General features: G+C 38.8%; 1 protein-coding gene across 2 annotated transcripts; it reads right to left on the bottom strand.

The window, feature by feature from the left end:
- Positions 1-169: 169 nt before the first annotated feature.
- On the bottom strand, positions 170-23,570 carry loxl3a (lysyl oxidase-like 3a). 2 transcript variants are annotated; one of them, XM_017689812.2, is made up of 15 exons: positions 23,222-23,570; positions 21,578-21,860; positions 20,254-20,417; positions 15,016-15,233; positions 10,365-10,554; positions 9,437-9,617; positions 9,035-9,189; positions 8,053-8,223; positions 6,274-6,429; positions 5,691-5,850; positions 4,972-5,215; positions 2,881-2,996; positions 1,939-2,075; positions 1,332-1,443; positions 170-856 (listed from the first exon to the last, which is right to left on the bottom strand). In XM_017689812.2, exons 2-15 carry the CDS (start codon positions 21,855-21,857, stop codon positions 783-785), a joined length of 2,358 nt encoding a protein of 785 aa, XP_017545301.1. In that variant the 5' UTR covers positions 21,858-21,860; positions 23,222-23,570; the 3' UTR covers positions 170-782. The 2 variants fall into 2 exon arrangements, with proteins under 2 accessions (XP_017545301.1, XP_017545295.1); XM_017689806.2 differs by lacking the exon at positions 6,274-6,429 and having other exon boundaries at positions 23,222-23,567.
- Positions 23,571-24,079: the final 509 nt, after the last annotated feature.

Here is a 24,079-nt window from a genome sequence, read left to right as displayed (position 1 = left end):
AAAGTTTGCATCCATCTGGCACATACTGGGCTTCATTTGTGTAGTAAGGTTGGCTTTGTGGAAGGGTGGCCTGGATTGTAAGCCTGGTTTATTGGATTAGCTGTGTTTTATTGAAATTGTCTGGCTTTGTTTAAATACCCCTTGAGTAAGAGCATGTTCTGGAATTGTGTTCAAGTCAGACTTTGTTTATATTTAGATTTAAAGTTATATAAAGGTAATATTTGTATGTTCAATCTCATACACAAATTACTTGTCCACTTTTATACATTTACATACAGACATGGCAGCTTCTAGCAAAAACTAGACTCCCACTATACAAAGTTTGTCAAAACACTGAAAATACACTTTTTACTCAGCATTTATATGGCATTCATTACATTAATTTAAAAAAAATAAGATGACCTGATTTTTCCAGTAGGAAACCTGACTATTCAGTCAGTTGAAACAAAGCTGTAACTGGTCAGGCTCATGCAGGAGGAAGTGCTCTCTTGTGCATTTCCCTTTAGCCCTTTCCTTTTATTCAAATAGACAAAGGGCTAATCTAAGATCCTTTCCCCAACATTGTTTGGGTAGATATAATCAATGATGCAAACTCCTATGCTGCTTTTTGTTCGCTGGTCAGTTGTCCGTGTTGAGGTAAAGCACCCAGAGACACCTCTTGGTAGCGGAGTAGATAAGGGGACATTTCTAATCAGTACTTGGTTTACAATAAGAATAAATAAAGTATATGTATTATAAAGCTCAAAGTGGTTTAAAGCAGTTCCGGTTATGGGCTATTTGTGTTATGAGATCTGATTATTCAGCTGACCGGGATAAAGTTCAAACTGCTTTTCTGCCTCCTCGCTGTACGAGTCACCTGAAAATACAACATGAAACAAGAATGAACTTTTACATTACCGAAGTTGCCAGTTGATTAGATAAACTATGAGCTAATAGGTTCTGCAATACTCTCTTAAAAAAAGATGGCGCTTTAGTAAAGAAAGTGGTTCTATATAGAATCATGAACACTTTGTAGGACTTAAGGGTTCTTTGCACAAAGAAACGGTTTGATGGAGAACATGCATGAATGTGCTATAGACAATTCTGTGTAGAACTTCTATGATAAGGGTTCTATATAGCACCCAGGCTTGACTGTCAACAAAAAAGAACCTGTTTGAGTGCTATATAGAGCCATTTTCAAAAAGGTTCTATATAGTTCTATCTGAAGAACATTCTCCATTACTCTGAAGAAATGGGTCATGCAAAGAGTTCTTTGAGTCTTCATTTCAGTAGTTGTGTGATTATGAACACAACTGTTCTCTATGAATAGGGATGCTATAGCTGTGACTTACCTAGATGGCATTTATGCAACCAGACTCTATTGCCGTCATATTTGCAGTTGCAGCGCATGGCATTATTGGTGAAGTCACTCTCTGCAACCTCGAAGTTGGGGTTTATTATAACCTGTGAGAGAGCAAAACCTTTTATTTATAAAGCAAAATATCTATGCAGTGAAAATCTAGGGTCAGCTGGGGAGACGAAAGTAAATAACTGGTGTTCACGACCAGTTTAAGGTTAATCTTAATCCTGAATCCACTAAAAGAACCCCCCCCCTCCCTTTGTATACTCAAAGGTTCATTACGGCAGAAAATCAACCCAATCCTATTAAGAGTCTTGATCCTTAGATTCTTAGGAGTTAGCTGTGCAGTCGCAATTGCATGTGTCTGCCACAAGACGGCACTCCATCAACACTTTTATACAACATTTGAAGCAAAGTGCCTGTCAGTAGGGTCCTTTGGGACCACATTTGGCATGGTAATGTGGCTCAGCACTACAGAAGTAGTATTTACAATAGCAAAGACTTAAGCTTCTTTACACTGAGACTGCCTCTTGTGGGCTGTGAATGCAGTAATGATGTTTTAATGAATAAATAAATTAATAAATGAATTAGCGTTTTACCTGTAGTATGTAGTTGCCTGGTTTAACATCAGTGATGTCAATCCACTGGCAGTCAATGTCATGTCTATAGGTGTCCCAGCAGCCAACTGTGATGCCCTGCTCCCCAAAGTTGGCACATTCATATTGTTTTAAAATACCTGCCCCAAAATAAAAGTAACATTATGATGTTTGCTTCCTATTTATTGTAGACAGATAACCTAGACAGACATCCATGCATCCCTAGTAATGTTAAAATGGTCCCAGCCAAAGTCCCCACTTCCTGAGTCATCATGGCAGGAAATCAACTCAATCCTTTTAACTGGCTTGACTGGTTGCAAGTGCTGTATGCCATGTACCTACAGTGCTGCAGAAAAATCAGAGACCACTCTTCATTTATTTAATTTCCAGTCAAAATGGCCAATTTGTTTCTTTTTCCAGAAGATCACATGACAAATTGAACGTGTTTGGGATTGCTTGGATCAAGTAGCAGAAAAAAAGTAACCAAGTTCTAAGACTGAACTTTGGTGGTATACCCCAGCAGATTTCTTTGAAAAACTGGAAGTGAATCACCTGTAAATAATGAGAGCTATAATGAAGGCAAAGGGTGGAAATTATGTTATATGATTTTGTATTTAGTAATTCTCTGTAAAGTATATGTTTTCTGCTTTTCCCCCTAAAGCTGAAAAAGCAATAACTTGCACATAATGGCTGTTTTGACTGGAAATTAAATAATTGAAAAATGGTCTCTTATTACCTGCATTAATATTCAAAATGAAATTGAAACTTAAAACTGCATCCACTTAAAATCCAGCCCCTTGATAGCTTCAAGGGCTATTGTCTCTCATTTGCTGTCTTTTGTGGAAAATAGGGGCTGACATGGCAGGCACTAATCTTGACTTCAGAATTTTGAACCTGACAATATATGTATAAACCAACACAACCAGAATGTAACCTCAGCCTTACCTTCATGGCACTCCGTGTCCTCCAGACAGAAGCTGGCTTTGTGACCATCTGCCACTTTAGTGCCATTGAGATCCAGCAGGTCGTAGTTGGTAAAGATATCCATACTATGATAGTGCCTGAGAGGGAGATGACCACACACATTTAATGAGCACTGTAGAGAAACAACAGAGCAAGTTCATGAAAGTCTACAAAATCATCTCCATAAATAAAATTAGTTAAATCATTTTTGTTTGACCATAACTGGTGCCTAAAATGTGAATGACTGCAAGGGTAGTTCTGTATGTAGTTCTAAGCTGCTAGTTCTAGTTCTAAGATGCATTTTCCAGAAGCAAATTGAAATTAAAAACAAGTTATCCCATCCAAATTCAGCGATGTGGGTGGGAAACTGAACCCATGGAATAAACACTGGTCTCTCTCTCTGGCTGAAGGCTGAAGCTGGGCTTCTTTGGCTACCAGCATGCACCAGGTTTTCCTATTAAAGCTGCATTAAGTACAGAGTGACCTAATGTGTGCTGGAAGACCTGAATGGATTTTGGAGCAGACGTGCTGGTCACCACACACTGCTCTAGGCCCATTTTGAGCTCCTTCCTCTCTTGCCAACTCTTTCCAAAAGTAACAGATAAAGAACAGAGTTCAACAGAGTTAAGAGCAACTAACCACATAGCAAAATCAGTTCAACAGCTGCCATATAAAACAAAAATCACTTTCACTATAGGAAATTAGATCCACTGTTGCCTCTGTTTCAGATATTCCAGGAAAATCACAATTAATATGTGACAGCCTAAACAATGATGGCCTTACAGCAATAACTCTTCACTGTTAACATGTTCAGTAGCAGTTATTCTCTACATCTATAGTTATTCTACATCTGCATCTTCCATTCACAGAATTCTGTGGATTTGTCTTCAAACAACAGAAGAGTGAAAGAAACTGCACCAATGCACCCACATGTTGTCTGTGCATGCAAACAAATGTAATGTGTCTTTACTCAAGCATGCTTTTAGGGTTGCTTTTAACTGTGACTAAAGCAAACTACACTGACCCACCCCTGTCAGCTTGAGAAATGATGGATATTTTCCTCTTTTGATCATGCCCATGCACTCACTGAAACAGACAATACCAGCAATAGATCTCATCAGTTCTGTGAACATGTAAGACTCCAGTACAGATACTACTCTGTAATTTACTACAAGCCAGTTTCTAGTCAGTACGTCTTCTGTGAATATTGTTTAAAAATGCCTTTCCTCTAAAGTTGGGTACAGGTTAATGTAGCTAAGTAATGAAGGCTTATAGCCCACCAGTCAGCAGCATGCTAACTGCACACCTAAAGCATCATACATTAATATTTTAATTTAAATATGTATTTATTTATGATTTCTTTATGGCCAACCAATTTTTGTGGACACTTTAATTAGCCTTTTTAACCCAAAGGTCACGCTGTTGTAGCAACAAAAAAAAGATGCCTATTTAAATAACAATCAAATAAAATACTACATGAAAAACAACAGGAAACTGGCTATTTAGCGCAAAGAGTCATGCTATGATATTTTGGCAATTTATTATACAATGACATTTGGCTATAGGTTTAATTTGCTATGACTTTTTTACTTATACGTGCTGCAGTAGCACAGATGCAGAGCAAGTGCAATTACCTGACTCATGTCATTTACATCATAAAATTCCAAAACAGATCAGCCAAAATGAATGAACTGTGTTTGGATCAAACAAACCTCCCTATCTAAAAGGTTAGCCCTTGCAATATCTATAGCAGTCTGTGCTTTTGTCCACTTTTATTAAAATAATGTTGCACCGTCAGAAACCACATCAGCAAGACCATTTTACGTTATTTCCATTAGTTGCTAGCTACATAATTCTGCAGCTGTAGCAAAACTAACGCCAAACACATGGTGACTGATCAACTACATTTGGTGAAAGGGAAAATTTGTGTAGATTAGATTTTATTTGCACAAAATATTCCTTTCCTTTCAGCTGGATAACCATCTAGCAATCACCATGCAGACTCTGATAAGCATGCACTCCTATATGCTAATACACAGACAGCCAACTCTGATGATCAGCCCATGCATTTACCTATGGCATTCATGCCACACCCAGGAGTGACGGCCCAAACGGGGCCGGAAGTCAGCTCGCCCAACATTGTGGATCTCAGAGGAGAAGCGGAGAAGGCGGCGATGGCCGTAAGGCCAGTTGGCTCCGACAGCAGATTTAGACAGGCAGTTCTCTTCTGCCGCACAGTATAGCAAATGCAGGGGCCGGTCCTCGATGTAGACACTCCGCTCCACCAGAGGGGCATTCAGGACCATGTCTGATGCAGCTGAAGATTGTGAGAAATGACATAAATGAGTGATAAATGCAACAGACATCTGCTTTCAATCTGAGTGTCTCTGTATCTTTTCTATGTCCTCCTATTTAAGTTTTAGCAGTTTTTTAAACATATCACTCTTACTACTGTTTACTACACAGTAGTCAAGCAGAGTTGTAAGTACATAGCAGATACAGACTGAAAGTACATACAAACATAAGAAATAGACAACTAAGAATGCCTTCCATTATATTGTAGGTCCTCCTCTAGCCTTGCTCACCATCCTCACTGCTGCCATGCTTTTAAGTCTAAACAAACTGCTTTCCACACATTCTTCTACACAGACCATCTAAAGTGGTTGGTTTTATTCTCCACACATTTCCACTCATTTTACAGAACCAATAATAAATAATGAGGAATCCTACTCAACTGTCAGCATTAAGAAGCAGAAATGTAAGTGTGGCTGGCTGGTGCACGTGTAACTCACACTCTGAGCAGATAATTCCAGCAGCAAACTGAGGTCCTGCCCTCTTACAGCTGACGACTCGATGATGTTGACAGTCACTTAAAGTCATCTCATCTCCCCGACACTTAACTCCACTCATCACCATCTCAGTCACATTACTGCTGTCCCAGTACCACGTTTCCTTAACAACACAGAGGACACCGCAATGCACAGATTAGAAGTGTAACCATACCTGTTACATTACAATCAAATCTAGAGATGAGTGAGGAAACCACATGAGGTATATTTCTCAAAGCAGGGTTTAGATAGCCAGTTAACCTAAGCCAAAAGTCTAACTTTGTCCAATTGGATGAGAAGTAAAAGAAATTTAACCTCAAATAAACCTCAAAGTTTGGCTTAAATGATTCAAAAGACTGAGGAATTTATAAAATGATAAAAATACTTTATAAAATACTTTATGTAGTGTTTCTGTGGTGTTCACTTGCAGTACAGCTCCACTCACTCTTCACCATTCTTTTAGCTACAACACCTTCCGTATTTGCAATGTCATAGCATGTGATCTATACTACATTTCAACGACTCATACAGTACTCCTCTTACTTACTGTAATTGCATGCAGGGCATAGCCGAGGCCTAGCTGTCCACAGGCCACCATGGCCTCTCTAGTGCTCCACCCATCACTGCACAAAGTACCCCATTGGGACCCGACCTGAACCTCCACTCTGCCCTCGTAATCCGTCCTGCCCCCAACTATACGCATCTGCACACAGATCCCCACTGCAAGAACTAAGCATGCAACCTATCCAATGATCTATGCAAAGAGAGTGTGACTCAGAGAGTGTTGCCCAGTAGGGTTAACAGACAGTCCATGTTTATGCTCTGCCTCAACCTGAAGAACAGCTGCACCAAGTATTCAGCAATCTCCTTGGTTTAAGTGTGTTCACAGGTGGGACACTGCAAAAATGTGGACTGCCCGAAGCTTCCAAAGACTAGATTAGGAGACAGTGAGCCTAACCTACTACATAAGTACATGCTTTGCTCTCTACAAGCTTGACTCCTTCTGTCAGTTATGAACAGAAGAGCTTGCATTATTACTATTTTTATGCATTTATCTCTGGGTTACATTGCAGGATGGAGCCTGTGTTACACAAAAAATGTGAGGCTTTTTGGGGCCCTGCTGCTGCTTGATGGTATTGATGGTGTCTTCTAAAAGACTTTTTCTTCCAGTGAAGTATAACAGATTGTGTTAACACCAACTGCCTAGCCTTCAGAAAGCGTTTTAAACAAAGAACAGTATTTTATGTATTTATTTCTCACAGGTGACAGAGTAATTTCTGAGTGTAAATTTTTTAGAACATCAGGTTTAGTCTGTACTTGCTGTCCTTGGACCCCTAACCCAATTTGTTATGTGCAGATGCTTCACTCTTAAAAATAAAAGATTCAAAAAAGGGCTCATTTGTAAGATGCCACAGAAGAACCAATTCTACTTCTGAAAAAAAATAATAATGGATGGTCCTTTGTAGAAAAACTATTTTTAATAAGACGTGTGAGTGTGAAGAACCTAAAGAATGTAAAGGCTCTAGGAAATGGTACAGAACAGGGCTGGTCAAAGTCAGCCCTCTTGTAAGTGTGATTTGGCCCACCTTAGAGTTACCCTCACCATATGAGAGAACATATAATATAATATTTTTATATTATAAATAACTTATTGGTTTTATAAACAAATGATTGGTTTCCTCAAAAAAATATTTCTGAAGTAGCAACAAATAAGTGTTTTGTCATAAAATACACGAAATCTTCTTACTCTTTTTAATTTGTATATTATTTTGTTTTTTTGGCCCTCAGTCTACCACAAACATTGCACCCAGGATAGAACCTTTACATTATGCCAAGGTTCTTTAAGTCTTTAGAAGGTTCTTCAAGCTCTCAAATTTTTTTTTTCACCCAGTTCCTCACAGAACCAAACATGGTTCTTTAATTGGCATACCTCAAAGAACCCTTTGTGGCTTTTTTTTCTAAAGTGTACGTTCCTTAGGGTTTCAAAATTCCAAAACTTTTCTTCTTGCACCAGAGCTGCTTCACCATATCTTTATATATTTTACTTCCCAAACTTATGGTCATGAACATCACAGTGATGTATTTGTTCAATGATGTATTTGTGCAACTTAGCCAAGCTCCTCAAAATCCATCTCCTGCAGAGCTAAGTTCTACCCCTACCCCCCTTCTACCACACATCTGATCCAGTTTACCAAGGTTAAAAAGAGCATCTGAATATCAGAGTCAGGTGTATAAGATCAGGGTTGGAATGTAACTCTCCCTACAGGAGGGTGAATGTCTTGCAGTGGAGCAAGGCCCCTCTCCTATACTCTGAGGATTCTCTTACACTGAGGCCACTGCTAGCATATCCAAGCCCCAACTGCCTGCAGGCCACCATGGCCTCCCGAGAGGTCCAGCCGTCCCCACAGATCAGTCCCCACTGCCCTAAAAGACTGGCGTTAGGGGCCAGGAGCTCCACACGCCCTTCCAACTGCGTACGTCCCCCGGTCAGCCGGATCTGGGATTGGGTTAGAGATGAGCAGTGAAGAGCAGAGGAAAGCAACAGGTCAAAAGTCAAACAGCCTTGACTTTAAACCAGGAGGCCAAAAGCAGTTCAGCTCTAGTTGTTCAGGGCTTCAGTGTCTTTGGTAATTTTGTCCCATGCATTAACTACTTCGCTGATGCCTAATGATAAACATTAATGTACAGTATTTGACCATAAGAACAGTGTCTATCCGTTCCAATAAACTCAATTTTATCAAATTGACACTTTCTCAAACATTGACAGACTGCTCTCTGAGTTGAACAGCCCAGTACAAACTCATTGCACTCAGATCTTAACCTAGCTACTAAGCTAGATTATAGCTCTGTACTATAAGCATATTTCATGGAGCTTCATGAAGAATGCATTAGTTTCAAGCAGGCCACATTAAAAAGCAAGTCAAGCATGATTTTTCATAATACTAATTATGAAAAACAACATGTCATACCAAAGGTAAAGCCAAAATACTGCTTTGTTACAAGATTAGAAGTTGCGATTCTTTTATATATGAACAGTTTTGGGGGAAAAAATCTATCATATATAAAAAAATATTAATTTTGTTCTTTGATAGTACACTGTATTTCTGTGCATTTAAAACTCACTTCTGTCTATGTATTTATTTGTTTACAGTTTGCTAAAATAAAGCTACCAACTCAGCTACACAAATTGATTTCTAGTTTTCCTTTTGTATGAGAATTTTTGCTGGCTACACAAAGTGTCCTTCACATTACTAATCTAAAACTTGTACTAATGTATGAAATGAAGTACAAAACACGAACTGTCTGACCGCTTTTTCAAAGCCCATGTAAGGGATGTTGCACTTCACAGACACATCCTCCATGTGCTTGCAGTCCTTAGCAGTGATGCTCTTATGTGGACATTTCCGCAAGCTCTTCTCATCCCCAAGACACTGCACCTCATTCATGTAGATGGGACCCATGCCTGCAGTCACACCGCAGATTCAGTTTGTTTTCACAGGTTTTACACAGGGTTACACAGGGTTTACACAAATATGTAATAATAGACCAGCTCAATAATTTACTTATCCTGGCTTTGGGTACAGATCTGCTCCATATAGTAAGCACACAAGGAAATACCCAACCTTCAGTGCAGTTGTAGAAATACATTAGCCTAATCATAGCTATAGTTTTTCTCTCCAGGTTTTAGGCTTTGGAAGAATTTGACCCACCTTGGCCCATGCGTGCCCCAGTTAGCGCTTCTTTAGCTGTACCAAAGCCCAGCTCCCTGCACACCACGCTGGCTGACAGCAGGTTCCAGAGGTCATCACACACCGTGCCCCATTCAGAGCCTATCAGCACCTCCACTCGGCCCTCGCCAGCTCTTGCACCTCCCTTCAGACGCACCTTAGTCTGGACCAGAGGCATAGAATTGATATCTTTAATTCATTCTGAAACTCCTTACAGTGCCAATACTGTTTAAATACTGATTAATATTTACTGCAAAGCATGGTTTACCTACAGCATTAAGATTTACTGCAAAAGTGGTAGAGAATTGTGCTTGAGTAAAAATATTTAACTTATATTTTCAATTAGTGCCAACATGGGGTTGGCTGGCACAACATTAACCTATAGTTTAAAAGAATAAAGCAACTAATAGAACTAATCTGATCTTTTTCATTTAAAGCACACCACAAATAAACAAATCAATAAAACATTTAATGGCAAATGTGTCAGATTTTTAATCAATTCAATGTTAAGTATGTTTTCTAACAATATGAAAAGTATTTTCCCTTATTAGCCTATATCAAAACAATATATTAAAACACAATGTATTACGAACAACTTTTCTATCTAGTGCGTTAAACAGTATCCTGTTAAAATAAAAAAGTGAAAACATTTAATATATAAAGAGAATGCATTTAAAGTATTTCTATCTTGAGATAGACTCACTTATCACTAAATGGTCTAAAGCCTAGAGGTCAGAACAATTTGTTACAAATGTAATGTATATTACATTTATATTAAACAGCAATATAGCAGAGTTTGTATGGTATTTGGAATGCATTCCCCATACTGACCCAGAAATGAACACCAAACAATCCATGTGTCAAACAAGACTCAATTTTTAATTGGGGAAGCCTAATGAACTCTAGTTACCACATGATTTGGCTTGTTCTTGCGCCCACGACCTTGAGCGAACTGGGGCCCAGGCACACAGCTGACAACAACAGGTCCTCCACCAATGCAGGGGGCGCTGGTGTTCTTACTGAACTCCATAGTGCAGGTGGAGAGATGAGCCTCATTTCCAGTGCAGGCCACAGAGTGAATTTTGTACATGCTGTGGTCACTAAACAGAGATGATATGAGCAGATGAGTAAGGTAAAACTACTTTGTCCCTCTTTTGATGAATGGATTCATTGTTAATCTTTCGAACAAGATCATATAATACATTGCAGTAATATAACTTGATTGAAAGCAGAATTGCATAGACCTAAACAACTCCTTTTCATATATAATTTCATTATTCCAATGCCAATTAAAAAGCAAAACCAACAGGTTTTAATACAAATGTTTCTAATAGTCTTTTTTTCAGCAGGGTTCTTGGGTCAATAAGAGTGATTCTGGGCAAGAAGTTAATCTGAGAGTGCCAACTCTACTCATTTGACACATTTCTAACATTCTAGCAGTTTACCGATGAGAGGAGTAATGAAAGGAAAATGGGTACAAAGAGAGCATGTTGACCTTCCAGTGAGAGCCTGTTTTAGTCAAATTGACACCAAGGTAAAACCTTTACTACTACATATATTTCTTTTGACACAGTTTATGTATAGTGGCTGGATATCAGTGTTAATATTTCATATTTGAGCAAGTTTAATCCCCATTTAAATTCTTCCACAAGGCCTAAATTCTCTAAGTAATCCTCAAATAATCCCTAATTAGTAGCTACCAATTACACTGTCTAATTTTTAAAGCTAATTTCTGTTTTTTAGTTTTTCAAGTAGCTTGTCTGTCACCATCCATGTACAACACACCCATCAGGCTCTTGACATGCTCAGACATTTACAGTTGAAATGGCATAGCAATTGGAAATTCACTATGACGTAACTTTGCTGTGCAGCATGCTGAGGTAAAGTTGAGTCACTGTGGTTTTCGCACACCCCTGCTGACCTCTCACACACGTGTGTAGGTAAATGTGGAAGAGTGTGTGTGTGTGTGTGTGTGTGTGTGTGTGTGTATTACACAGACAGGTTTATGATCTGCTTCACCTTCAGTTTAGTCTGTATTTTACATACAGTATCATGCCAAAGTAAGAAATCACACTTAATTTATTTAATTTCTGGCCAAAGGGGCCATTAAGTACATGTTATTCATTTTTCAATGCCAGGAAAATAAGCAGAAACATATATTTAGTAGAATATTATGCAGAAGGGTTTAAGAACACCATTTGCCTTCATTACAGCTTCCATTCTCTTCAAAAAGCTTACTTTAAATTTTTATACCATTGATATTTTCTTGTAAACATTTCTAAAGTTCAGTCTTAGAAGTTGGTTGCATTTTTTGCATCTCATGATCCATGTAATCCCAAACACATTCAATGATGTTGAGGTCTGGGCCCAAGGGTGGTCAGGCCATTGTCTGAGAACACCAACAGCTTCTTTGTATAATTTGCATGTTTTCTTTTTTTGTCCATTTCTCAGGAACAGCTTTTTGACAGGGAACAGACACATCCTTTCAAGATCCTTAGCACAGAGTTCTTCTCACAGTGAAAGGAAAGAAAAAAAACGCCTGCAGTCTCTCAAAGATGATAAAAGTTTTAGTGGTCTACCAGGTCTTGCATGCTTGCTAGGAGTCCAAGTTTTTCATCTTTACATATTAACTTGTTTTTTTTTTACTTATTTTACTTTGACTGTCTCTTTTCTTTTTCAAGTGCATTATCTTATATCTACTCAGAAATATCTCTTGGAAAAAAGTTGTACTTAATAGCCATTTTGATTGGAAATTAGAAACAGTACTTTTGTACAGTGCCATAGAAATCAGTAAAGTTGCTTATCCAATTTCTATTGAGGAACAGAAAGTGATCTGTTGCATAAACATTGAAACAGCATGAGAACTAAACCCAGGTACCAGCTCCACTAAGACCATCAACTTTAAAAAGAGGCCTTTTTTAATAAGATGACCTAATGAGGCAGAACATAAAGTTATAAAAACTAGCATTTGATTTTCATAACGCCCTGATAAATGTAATAATTACATAAAAAGCATACAAAAAATTAGATGACATATCTAATCTTTTTGTTTAGTAAGGTAACACACTAATATTGTGCAGGGTAAGCAAAAATAAAGTGATTTTGGCAGAATACTTTCATAATTAGTCATAAAAACAAATGGCTTGTGTAGGTAATTCTGGAGCTTAATGACTGAGGGGTATTTTTCCCTTAGATTTTTAAATGAATTCTCCAGAGTGTGAGTCTCTTATTTAAAATAACTGACTCAGTAAGTTCAGTCACTCATAGACTCTTATCAGTCTTTCACTGTCTCTGTTCTTTCTCTCTCTGCCCCTTTTGTGTACAGTTTCTCCCCTTCTCTGTCTCTGTCTGCTTCTCTCACGTGTGCTCACATGTCCTCTATCGCTCACGGACATGGTCTGTCTGTCACAGCACTCACTGCTTACATTTTACCATCTGGTGTGAATCTGTAACACTTGTCTGTGCTCAGACGTGGACGGTTGCTTCAGCACAGAGAGAAAGAGAGCCAGACGGAGTGAAAACGAGAGAAACAGAGATACAGGGGCTTGAGGGACTTTGTTGAGAACTCAGTAAAATTGCATCACATCAACGTGACTTCAGGACATGAACTAAGACACTACTAACATGGATCTGTACTCCAAAGCTAACGTGGCCTACTATAGTTATTAACGTACTATTAAATGTGTTTACCTTAAAAGTACAGAACTGAGATCCACTAAGATTGTGGAAATGCGAGAATATAACTGTCTATTAATAATATAGTCTACATTTTGTCATGAAACCTCACATTGCTATCAGAGACTGTGTAATTGATAGTTCTATACACACACACACACACACACACACACACACACATATATATATATATATATATATATATATATATACACTACAGAACTCATGATTTTGCACCGTTTTTTTGTTTTCATCTTTTAGCAATCCCCGATACCCAGCATGCATTCAGCAAATACATTACACAGTCATTGTGGATCCTCTCAACAAATTCCAACAGCTAGTCACTGACCGTTTAAGTTTAATTTGTGAAACTGCATTAGCAAAATAGTATTAATCTCAGTGAATTGTTTGCAAAAGTCCTCCCTCACTTGGTTACTGTTGCTTGTTTGTCAAACTATCGGTTTAGGCTACTTGGCATCTGTTGCACTTACAGAATAATTAAAAAGTATGGTGTTGATGTCTAATAAGGGAGAGGTTTGAACAAGAAAAGTTGCCCCCTTCAGACAAGCTCATTTTAAAGCTAACACCAGAGCTAGTCAGCGCAACGTTAGATGCTGAGGAGGACTCATCATCTTGTACACAAGATCCTTTAGACTTTAGTGAAAGAATATGAAATTTGTTATTAGCCATTATTAGTCATATTAAAATAGGTGTCAGCCGTTTTAAAGTTTACCTTAGCGTTTACACTAAGCTGTTAGTATGGTCTTTTAAATAGTTTCATCATTACAAACTTTCTCAGCTTTGTAAATAAAATTAAAACAGCACCAGCCTCCAGATTTGAGTTTTTCTTTTGCTTGATGGAGAAAGCAGTTTGGTCACAATTCTGACTGACTAACAAGTGTGTCAATCATTGTTTTACAATTGGTCACAAAACCTTTTCCTCTGTTAAAGGAATAATTCAGCCGGTGATTGACAAACAAGAAAATCTCATTTACGAGTCCAGAGCAGCACTACTGTCAAAGACTGTGAGTAAGCATGTTTCCAAAAGATTTAGCAAGGGTTCATTTTTATTTTTGGCTGGAATGCCCCTTTAAGTTTCATTACTGAATATCATAGCTTTGTTCTATAACCAGTCGCTTATAAAGGTGAGTTTTTTCCTGCTATCAGTTCTGGTATTATGATATACATAACTGCAACAGCAACTGAATCCTGAGATTTTCCACCCTAACTTAGCAGTCTATAAACACATAGATCTTGCACTGGAAGTTGTGAGTTGTTTACATGAACCCATCATCACAAATTCTCATGAAGCTTTTTATAACACAAACAACCACTCCATAACACTTTGCGGATTAATTTAAGATAGACATTCAATATGCCAAAACAGAAAACCAGAATCTCCAAAGACCCGACAGAAAAAGAACACTCTGGGTCAGACAACAGGCAGCTCATACCAAATTAGGCATCTCAGCTTGTTGGAACTTTTCGCTGACCACAACAATAAAATGCTCCTTCAATCATCTATGCAGGACAAAATACATTGCTACAGAATTCTTCAGGAAGGCATTTGGCAAGTTTATCTCTGAATGTAAATACATTTTGCTGTCAGAAAAGTGTCCTGTGCTCCTGTGTGGCTCACAGTAAGGAGTGAAACTTCCACCTGGCTAGGGGCTTTCGTGTAGAGTGCTGTAGAGGAGAAGGACTGTAGGCCATGATTTACTGCCATGAGGAATGTTCTCTATTAATGATTGTCCTATCTGCGTTTTATTTCCAGAGACATTACTGGCTGAAAAATGCAGAGAAGAACATTCAGTGTCATCACATGTCTAAGCACAAACTCCCCACAGCATCTCATCCACACTCGGATAGAAGAAATGTACTCCTACCTGTGTGGCTTTTTTAATGTGATCTTCTCTGAAGGGAATCCCATCATGCCACAGATCACACGTGAATTTTTGATGGTCCAGCCAATGTTGCAGATTTGACTCCAGCCCTCTTTATACTTCACCTCCACTACACCCTCAGTAACAGGCATTCGGGCAGCATGGGCAGCAGAAAGGGGGCGTAAGCGGATCTCCTCCATCCTGTTCTCATCCACCTGCATCTAAAATACCAACACAGTTAATGAGGATGACAATAAACTGTATGCCAGCAATGGAATCGTCCCTCATAGAATTTAAATCTTTATTAACTTTACAGCCATTTTCTTCCCTTCAGCCATCAGAGGCTAACTCTGATACACAACATATAATAGTGTAGTAATATTTGCACACACTAGATTACAGCTGTATTTGCTTATCTCAGACAGCAGTAGTTCAGACATTATTATGTTACATTGTGATATGACTTTATTACTTATAATGCAAATGTTTGGCACCCCTGATCAAATTACACGTTTTGTTAAACTTCTGAGTGAAATTAAGCAAACACATCCTCTACAGAGAACACGCTTATGCACATGTTAATGCTAAGTTACTGTTTATTTGCTGAATTTAAAGTCATAAAGAAAGAAATCATGCATAAAATGTGGTCTTTGGAAAGGTTATGGCACTAAACTTTGCAGAAAAATGCCATATTTAAATCTGTTCCCTGTAGAAGATGTGGTCACTTATTTTAACTTAGAAAATCAACATAACATCAACAACAATGGTGTATGGGGTCTTTTTAATCTCTTCTTGTACTTAATTGTTTACTCTGTTATTTATTGGTTGTCGCTCTGGGCAAGTGTGCTCACTGCCCAATAGTGTGTATGTTCACTAGTGTGCATGTATGTGGATGTTTCACGGCACATATGGGTTAAATGCGGAGGTCTAATTCCACAGTGTGCAAACACAGTTGGCTGATGGTTCTGAATTCAAATTCAAAGCTGTACCGAATCCAAATATACTGTGTGGTGATAAAAGAATCTTGATCTTACAGTGCTTTGAGCAACTGCTACCAATACGTGTATCAATATTGAAGCCTTCATAGCGATACTGATCTGATATTTTCTTCTTTGAAAGCCACAGGATGAAATACACAGCTAACCACATCACATTGCACAATGTAATGATTCTTTTTTCCTTTGAATTCGATCCAGCATTTTCTGCAGATTTCCGTCCAACACCGATACATACAGTGTTGGATCAGGGCCATTTTTGCTTTCTGAGTTACAGTGACATTGGCCATGTATCACCTCTGGCCTTCACTAATTCAGCCTCTTTTGTGTGGTTTAAATGTGTCTAGGCTATTATAACCATGGCATAATACTGAGCTATCCAACATAAAATCCATTTAATAAAAGCTCAGTAGGAAGGCACATGGTGCTACTGTTGATGTTTTTAATGAGATAATAAAACTACAATGGACTCCAGTAAATTTGAAGTAATAATATCTTCCAAATACAAGATTTAGTTCACGCGTGTGGCCTCTAAGGCCATTCAACGCACTTACTCCACAGTCTTTACAGCTTACTGTCTTATTGCACAGAATAGTTTAGCTCTAATTACGCAGGTCATGCTGGTCTATGTAGTCCATCATGTCCAAGAAAATTGGTACCATTTCTTGCAAATTGTGTCTCACTGCATTAGGACTGCAACATAGGCAGTTATTCCAAACAGCACTCAATATTCTGTACAATAGAATTACACATGCTTTTACCCAGTACTAGCGTAAATAAACCTGACAGTTTATGCAGCTTGTAAAATGAATGATCTATGGACTCTGCTCACACAGGGACATGTAGAAGTTAATTAGATAAATATACAGTGACAGCTAGAGAACATAATTTTGTGCACACATTTGCTGCATTTACATTTATGCATTTGGAGACCCTTGTATCCAAAGTGACTAGCATAGCTAACGCAGGGTTTGTATTGTGAAAGACTGCCATCTAAAGATTTATGTCCCCTTTATTTTTTTTCCAGAAGAGATTGAAGACAGTTGACAAATTGAGTATTTGTGAAAACGTTGCACTGTAGCCCAATCTAGTGTTGTTTTTGGAATCTGTGAAAAGAGACAAACATTCTAAAGAAGTTTGTTACTTCGTTGCCCCTTATGTATTAGAGTAAATATAAGAAGTTAAGTAGTATCACAAAGCCACAATAATAAAATAAAATAAAATACAGCTACAAGCATAGCAGAAAATAGCCAAAGATTAAGCTCAATGAATGATGCTCTGTAAACGGATTTGTGAACAACGTAATATGAACAGTAAACTTCAGCTCTCAGTAACACTTCCAACTTTGAGTGCAAACTAAACTGAACAAATAATTTTTGTTAATAGTTATATTTTGTTCAGTTTAGAAAAACAAACAAACAATGACCTATTGTGTCATCCATGCACAACAGATGATAAAATAAAGGCAGTTACCTTTACTTGTTTTTACTCGTTTCAAATAGTCATTGGAACTTTCAGTGTCATTTGCCTTCCAGCTCCAGCTGTGTCCTAGCAACCACCTCTGGACATGCAAATCATTGAGGCAGAGCGAAAATAGCACCCCAGTCTGCTACGTAGAGGGCAGCTGTGATATCCACTATGCTATAACAACTGCTTTTACTATAACCCAATAGTTCCAAATATGAGGACATACGCAATACTCTCTCACTCATTCCTTGTTTTAGCTGATTTAGTATTGGCATACAATTGCACAAAAGTATGGGTTTGAACTTTCTATTTCCAGCTTTGAAAGAAAACCAACTTGTGGACATGTGCAAGAAATCCAGACATGAGCAGCGAGTACACGTGCACACACACATACGCACATAGGCAGACTCAGCCTGCTGAATCAGCGCCATGGAATGCTTGTATGTGTATAAGCAGACAGTGAGAAACTTTTTCTTTAGACTTGTATCTGTAACTCTAATGAAATCCAAACCCATATTCCTATTTGCATGTGTTGGCATGCATGTGGGTGGGGGCTGGGTAGCCTGTTTATTTGTGTTTGGCTTTGTGGTAGGCATGCATTATGATTTATAATTCACAAAAAGAAAAAAAATACAGACTGGTCAAAATAAAAAAAAATTGTTTACTAGTGACACTTCTCAGAATTCTTGTTAATGTGTTTTGTACTTTATGCTGAATTTGGAGCTGAAATCTTTAATTTGCAGCATTCCAGTCTAAGTTTACACAGCAGTGTGTGTGTGTGTGTGTGTGTGTGTGTGTGTGTGTGTGTGTGTGTGTGTGTGTGTGTGTGTAGCTGAGCTCAGTGTTAGGCAGCTGTTTCTAACAGCAGTCTTGAGTTCTCCGTGTTCTTTCACTTTTCCGGTACAAAGCAGCCCATTGGACAGCAATACATGACCCCTTACATATCTTTCCCCCCATTCACTGTCTGGCTGTGTCTCTGTCTTCCTTACTGTCTCTCACTCTCTCTCACTCTCTCTCATTACTCCTTTCCCCTCATTCTTTACTCGTTCTTTCGGTTCCCTCCATCTACCTCCCTCTCTTGCTTTCTCTCCTTCTCTGTCTATCTCCCTTTCTTTCTCTTTGTGTTCCTCACTGTTTTTTTCTTCTTTCACTCTCTCTTTCTCAGTCTCTCTTGTTCTCTTACTCACACTCCCTTTCTCCCACACTTGTTCTCTTTCTTACTCTCCCTCTGTTTCCCTCTTTCATTCCTTTCCTGCCATCTTTTTTTCTCTCACTCTTCCTCATTATGGCTCTCTTACCCCTCCCTCTCTCCCTCAGTCTGCCTTTCCCTTTCCCTCCCTGTTTTTCCCCCTCATATTCTCTCGTTCCTTCTCCCATCTCTCTCACCCCTACTGTCTCTCTTAAGCCTCTTTCATCTTCTTTTTCTTTCTATCACTCTCACACATTTGTTTTCATTCTTTCTTTCTTTTCTTATTCTGACTCCTTCTACTTTCCCTTACTTTCTTTTTCTGTCCTTCCCTCTCTCTCTCTCTCTCTCTCTCTCACTCTTACTCTCACTCACACTCTGTCACTCACACTCACTTGCTCACTCACTTTTCCTCTCTATCCTTCCTTCACTCCTCACACATTTGTTCTCCCTCTTTCTTTTTTGTTTCTTTCTTTTTTCATTCTCACTCCCTCTATTGTATTCTTCCTCTTTTTCCTTTTCTCTCTCTCAGCTTCTCTCTCCTTCCCTCTCTCATTCTCTCTCTCCCTCCCTTTCCCTCTCCCCCCAGCTCTCTCTGCTGGCAGATCATATGAGGTTAATTTAGAGCAGAGTCGGTATCCTGCATTGTTGCTGGCTCCAGCACAGAGCACCCCCCCACCTCCCCAACCCCAGGCTAACCTACAGCCTGTGGGCTCCGTTCTGTGCAGAAAAGGGAAGAAAAGTCTAGCAGAGAGAAAGAAATGACTCTAGACAGTTTGAGACAGTGAGTGGAAAGAAGAGAGATTTAAAACTGAGAGAAAAGGGAGGGAAAGAGAGTGAGAGAAAGAGAGAGGAGTGAAAGAGAGAGGTTAGACAATAAACAGAGGGTTAGTCTGCACCACAGACTGCACGAATGAATGAGCACATTTCCCCTGAGCAAATGGAAAAATCACTTGGAGTGAGAGATTAGAAAGTTTATTAAATAGGAAGTCACTCATGAATAACTTAATCGAATTACTGACACACAAAATGGTAAGCTAACTTTCTATAAGAAAACAATATTCACAGTGGGCGTTTTGTCTGAACTAAAACACAGCTATGTTCTCAGTTTGCAGCAGCTCTGTAATCATCACAAGGATTCAGTCAAATAATGGCATGGCTTTGACAGAACTCTCCCTATTGTTCTCTTTCCGAGAAGCTAATTACTTGCTTTAATCACTTCAAATGGCTCTTTTCAGAGCATAATAATTGGATTTCATATGTGAAAAATACATAAAAGAAAAAAAATACAATCTGCTTGTAACAGTGTACTTCACAGTTCGATATAACATGACCAACATGTGTACAGACTTAGTTAATTAAGTAAATCAATCAAAAGGAGATTTTTGTGCCTTTGAATGTCTTCTCCCTAATTATCCCCACTGTCTATAATTTTCAAACAGCAGGATTCAAGTTCTGGTCAATCAAACGTTGCAAAGAACATGGTTCAGTACCAATGAATACTGACTGTTTCTTCAATGGTAATTCAATTTACAGTTACTTTGTGTCCCCTGCCTTTCTGTATAGCCCTGACTGATGGCATGTTCAGTGTACCTCAATGATGTTGGAGTCCAGGAAGCCAGGCAGCCTCTCGTCTTTACAGACAACCCCTGCATCCTCCTCATGAGTGCAATCACTGTTACCCCAGCCTCGAGACAGACATTTCTCAATGCTCTTCTCTGAGCCTGAGCACATCACATTATCCAGCCAGATCTTACCTGCAGAGATAGTGGTATAGCATGGTGATCTTGCCTAGACAAGGAAAATGAAGCCCAGTCTGATCTGTGGAGTGCAGCAGTGTTATCAACAACATTACACCAACTGCATACTCAGTAACTACTTTTATACATTATTATCAGATGTAGACACCTAACCATCACTACTATATGAGATTTTTGGACATCCCATTACTACTTTTTGAGTCTGCCATTATTTGCAGCTATAACAGCCTTCTTCTAGGAAGGCTGTCTACAAGAATGTGGAGTGTATCTGTAGGAATTTGTGCCCATTCAGTGTTCCAAACCCAGATCCATCCCTAGACTGCTATATAGTGAAGCGTGATACATCACTCTATAGAACACGTTTCCCCTAGAAGCTCCCAACTCACAGACATTATGCTGATGTTGTTTCCAGAGGCAGTCTGGAACTCTGTAGTGAGTAATGCAACAGAGGATTGGTGACTTTACATGCGACATGCTTCTGCTTGGTGTAAGTTTGTTGATCTACCCCTTTATGGCTAAACTGTTGTTGCTCCAAGATGCTTCCATTATACAACACATACAACTTACAGCTGACAAGGGCAGACCTAGCAGGGCAGAAATTGCACAGACTCACTTGTGGCAAAGGTGGCTTTCTATGACAGTGCTACATTTACATTTACATTTATGGCATTTGGATGATGCTCTTATCCAGAGCAACTTACAATTTGATCATTTTACACAGGTAGGCCAAGGTGGTGTTAGGAGTCTTGCCCAAGGACCCTTATTGGTATAGTGTAGGGTGCTTGCCCTGGTCGGGGATTGAACCCCAGTCTACAGCATAGAAGGCAAAAGTGTTAACCACTACACTAGCCAACCATTTGCTATATTTAAGTCACTGAGCTCTTCAGTACAACCTCATGTAATCAATTAACATCAACTGTTCATGTGCCTTTTCACTAGTAAGCATATCAACAATAATAACAAAATCTCTGAAAAACTTTGGTAACTTTGTGTTAATATATGGAATAATGTTTCATTTTAAGTCATTTTGGACCATTTCTATTGTTCTGTTCATTGTTAAATGTTCACCCAATATAAAGGGCATTTCTCTTAATAACTGGTGAAAAAATGGAATTATGAGTTTTCGGAAAGTCACAAACATCATCAATGATACCAACCCGTGCCTGCTCCATACTTGGCACTATGTGACCAGCTGAGGGCCTCCACAAAACCCAGATGGCGGCACAACACATGCGCATTAGAGAGAGTGAAGTCATCATCACAGATACTGCCCCACTCGCCGTTATAGAAGACCTCCACTCTGCCCTCGTTGTGTTTGCGTGGGTAGCCAGCCAGACGGAACTTTAGCTGGTCATGTTGAGGAGAGGATGTCTGGCACAAACAGGAGGAGAGCCACATACACACCAGTAATATCACTATATCCTGAGATTTCACCATGGTCTGAAAGAGAAAAAGAGAGAGAGGGAGGGAAACACGAAAAAATCTATTGTAAAGTGAAAAGAGATATTACAAGGAGGATTCAGGTATTACTGGACCTCAGGTAATATGGAACCTATTTTAGTCTTATAAACGTCATTCTTCTCATTCAATTTCCCACTTAACTTACCTTTTTAGCTCAATTTGCATAATCACACTATTGCTTTTTGCTGATTTACGATTGGTAAATTTATAGTCAAAACCAGCTTAAATTGGAATAAAGTTTCTAAAGTGTCCCCATTATGGCCCATAACACCTGAATAAATAGGAATTTTGCTGATTTTTCAAATTTTCTGCCTAAATCAGAGGTTGAGATGTAAAGAAAGTCATTCAGAGTGGTTTTATGTGAAATAATTAATTGTGGAGAAACATCAGATTTTTTTACAGTGACAGTGATACGAACCAAAGGTCACAATGTCTGCAATACAATACACTGTTAGAAATAAAGGTACCAGGTAAAACATACACTTTTCATTCATTAAGGTACAAACAATGTAAATGTTCCCTCAAAAGGTACCACAGTGGTTTTAAGGTACAATTGTTAAATAAGTTGCTTCAGGTGAAAAGTACATATTTGTACCTTTTTAATAACCTGTTTTAAAACAGAATAATAAAATAAAAAGTGTGAGGATGAGATGGGGTGTGTGGAGTCAGTACAATTTAGAAAATATAATTTCAATTGATTATGGTACAATTATGTTCTCAGACTAAAGGTACTGGGATGTACCCTTGAGGGAACCACCCCAGTGTGAGGGGTACTGCCCCAGTGACAGTTTCATACCTTTATTTTTGAGAGTGCATAGCCATTTTATATATTATCCAAAACCACCAGTGATCCTACATGTGCCTTCTCGGTTCCTGCATACATTGTTGATAATAATAAAACAGTGATAATTGTGAAGAACATTCTCTTTCAGGAATATTTTACCTAGACTAGTATTAGACTAAAGGCTCAAAATGATCATGAAACATGTGTTTCAAATGACTTTCTGTGATTTAGCTTTTAGAGGTATTATGCTCTTTAGACATCTGGTTCTTATTATAACCACTGTGAACAATACCGACCCAGTAAGTTCCCCTCGAATCAAGCATTTCACATCAAACTACTCTGACTTTGTTCACATCTTTACCATTTGATCATACAATTTGAAAAAAAAAAAAATCAGTAGAATTCCCATTTAACCTTTTCCACCACAATGTTTTGTTGTGTCCACTCTTTTAAAGAAAAAAAATGTATATTGTACATATAAATTGTACTTAACTTGCTGTATTATTCTTACAAAGAGTGTTCTTGAAGTGTGTAGATGGTGCACAGCTCATCTTACCTGTCTTTAAGAAGAGTTCACACCTGCAGAGTTTGCCTGATGTTACGAAGGACTTCTGTGGATTCTCTGTGACCAAATTAAGATGATGTTAAAACGTTAAACTTCCTTTTCAATAAACCGACCTGTCCTGAAGTTTCAGAGCATTTGGGGATCCATCGTGAAGCCAGAAAGATAGCGCCTGTTTGGTTGAGTGGACAGAGAGCTGGCGGGAGGCTGGGGTTGCTCTGGGACTTTGGTAAGCTCACTGTCTGCTTTCAACTATTTATAGGGGGAGGCGCAGACTCCTCTATACAGAAGAAACATCTTGACAGCAGTTCACGTTAAGTCTTGGTTTGAAGAGTTTGCCAGACTACTCCTGAATGCACGTGTGCTGGGAGGGGAGAAAGACCACTGCAGGAAGCTCGTCTTGTAGGATTTTTTTTTTTTTTTTTGCATGCATTTTTGGAATTGCCATGTGAGAATGTGGTTTGCAGTTTTTGCAGGTTGTTTCAAGTATAATAATGTTTATGATGGGAGAAGTGGAAAGAAATCACAGACTTGCAGGCTCACAAACTTGCAAATGGTTGCCGGTTGTCAGTCATTAATGGCAGGGGCATTGAGGAACAGCGCCATCTGTCGGGCATTATAACTTAGATCCAACGTTATCCATGCGCAAAGCCGCCTCAGACACTTCCCCCCTGACCGCTCCCAACACCACGCACAAAAAAGTGCTTTTTGAAAAGAACATAACTAAATATGACAAAATAAAAGCCATTCTTCGGCAGTGAAGCTTAATGAGAAATAATGGAAAGAAACAACGGCAGAAGGTACACAGTTTCCCATAATCACAGCTTGAGTCGTCCAGCTGTAAACTCTCAG

Source organism: Pygocentrus nattereri, chromosome 8 (genome assembly GCF_015220715.1).
Source record: "Pygocentrus nattereri isolate fPygNat1 chromosome 8, fPygNat1.pri, whole genome shotgun sequence".
Lineage (NCBI taxonomy): Eukaryota > Metazoa > Chordata > Actinopteri > Characiformes > Serrasalmidae > Pygocentrus > Pygocentrus nattereri.
This window is presented reverse-complemented; position numbering and strand designations above follow the sequence as displayed.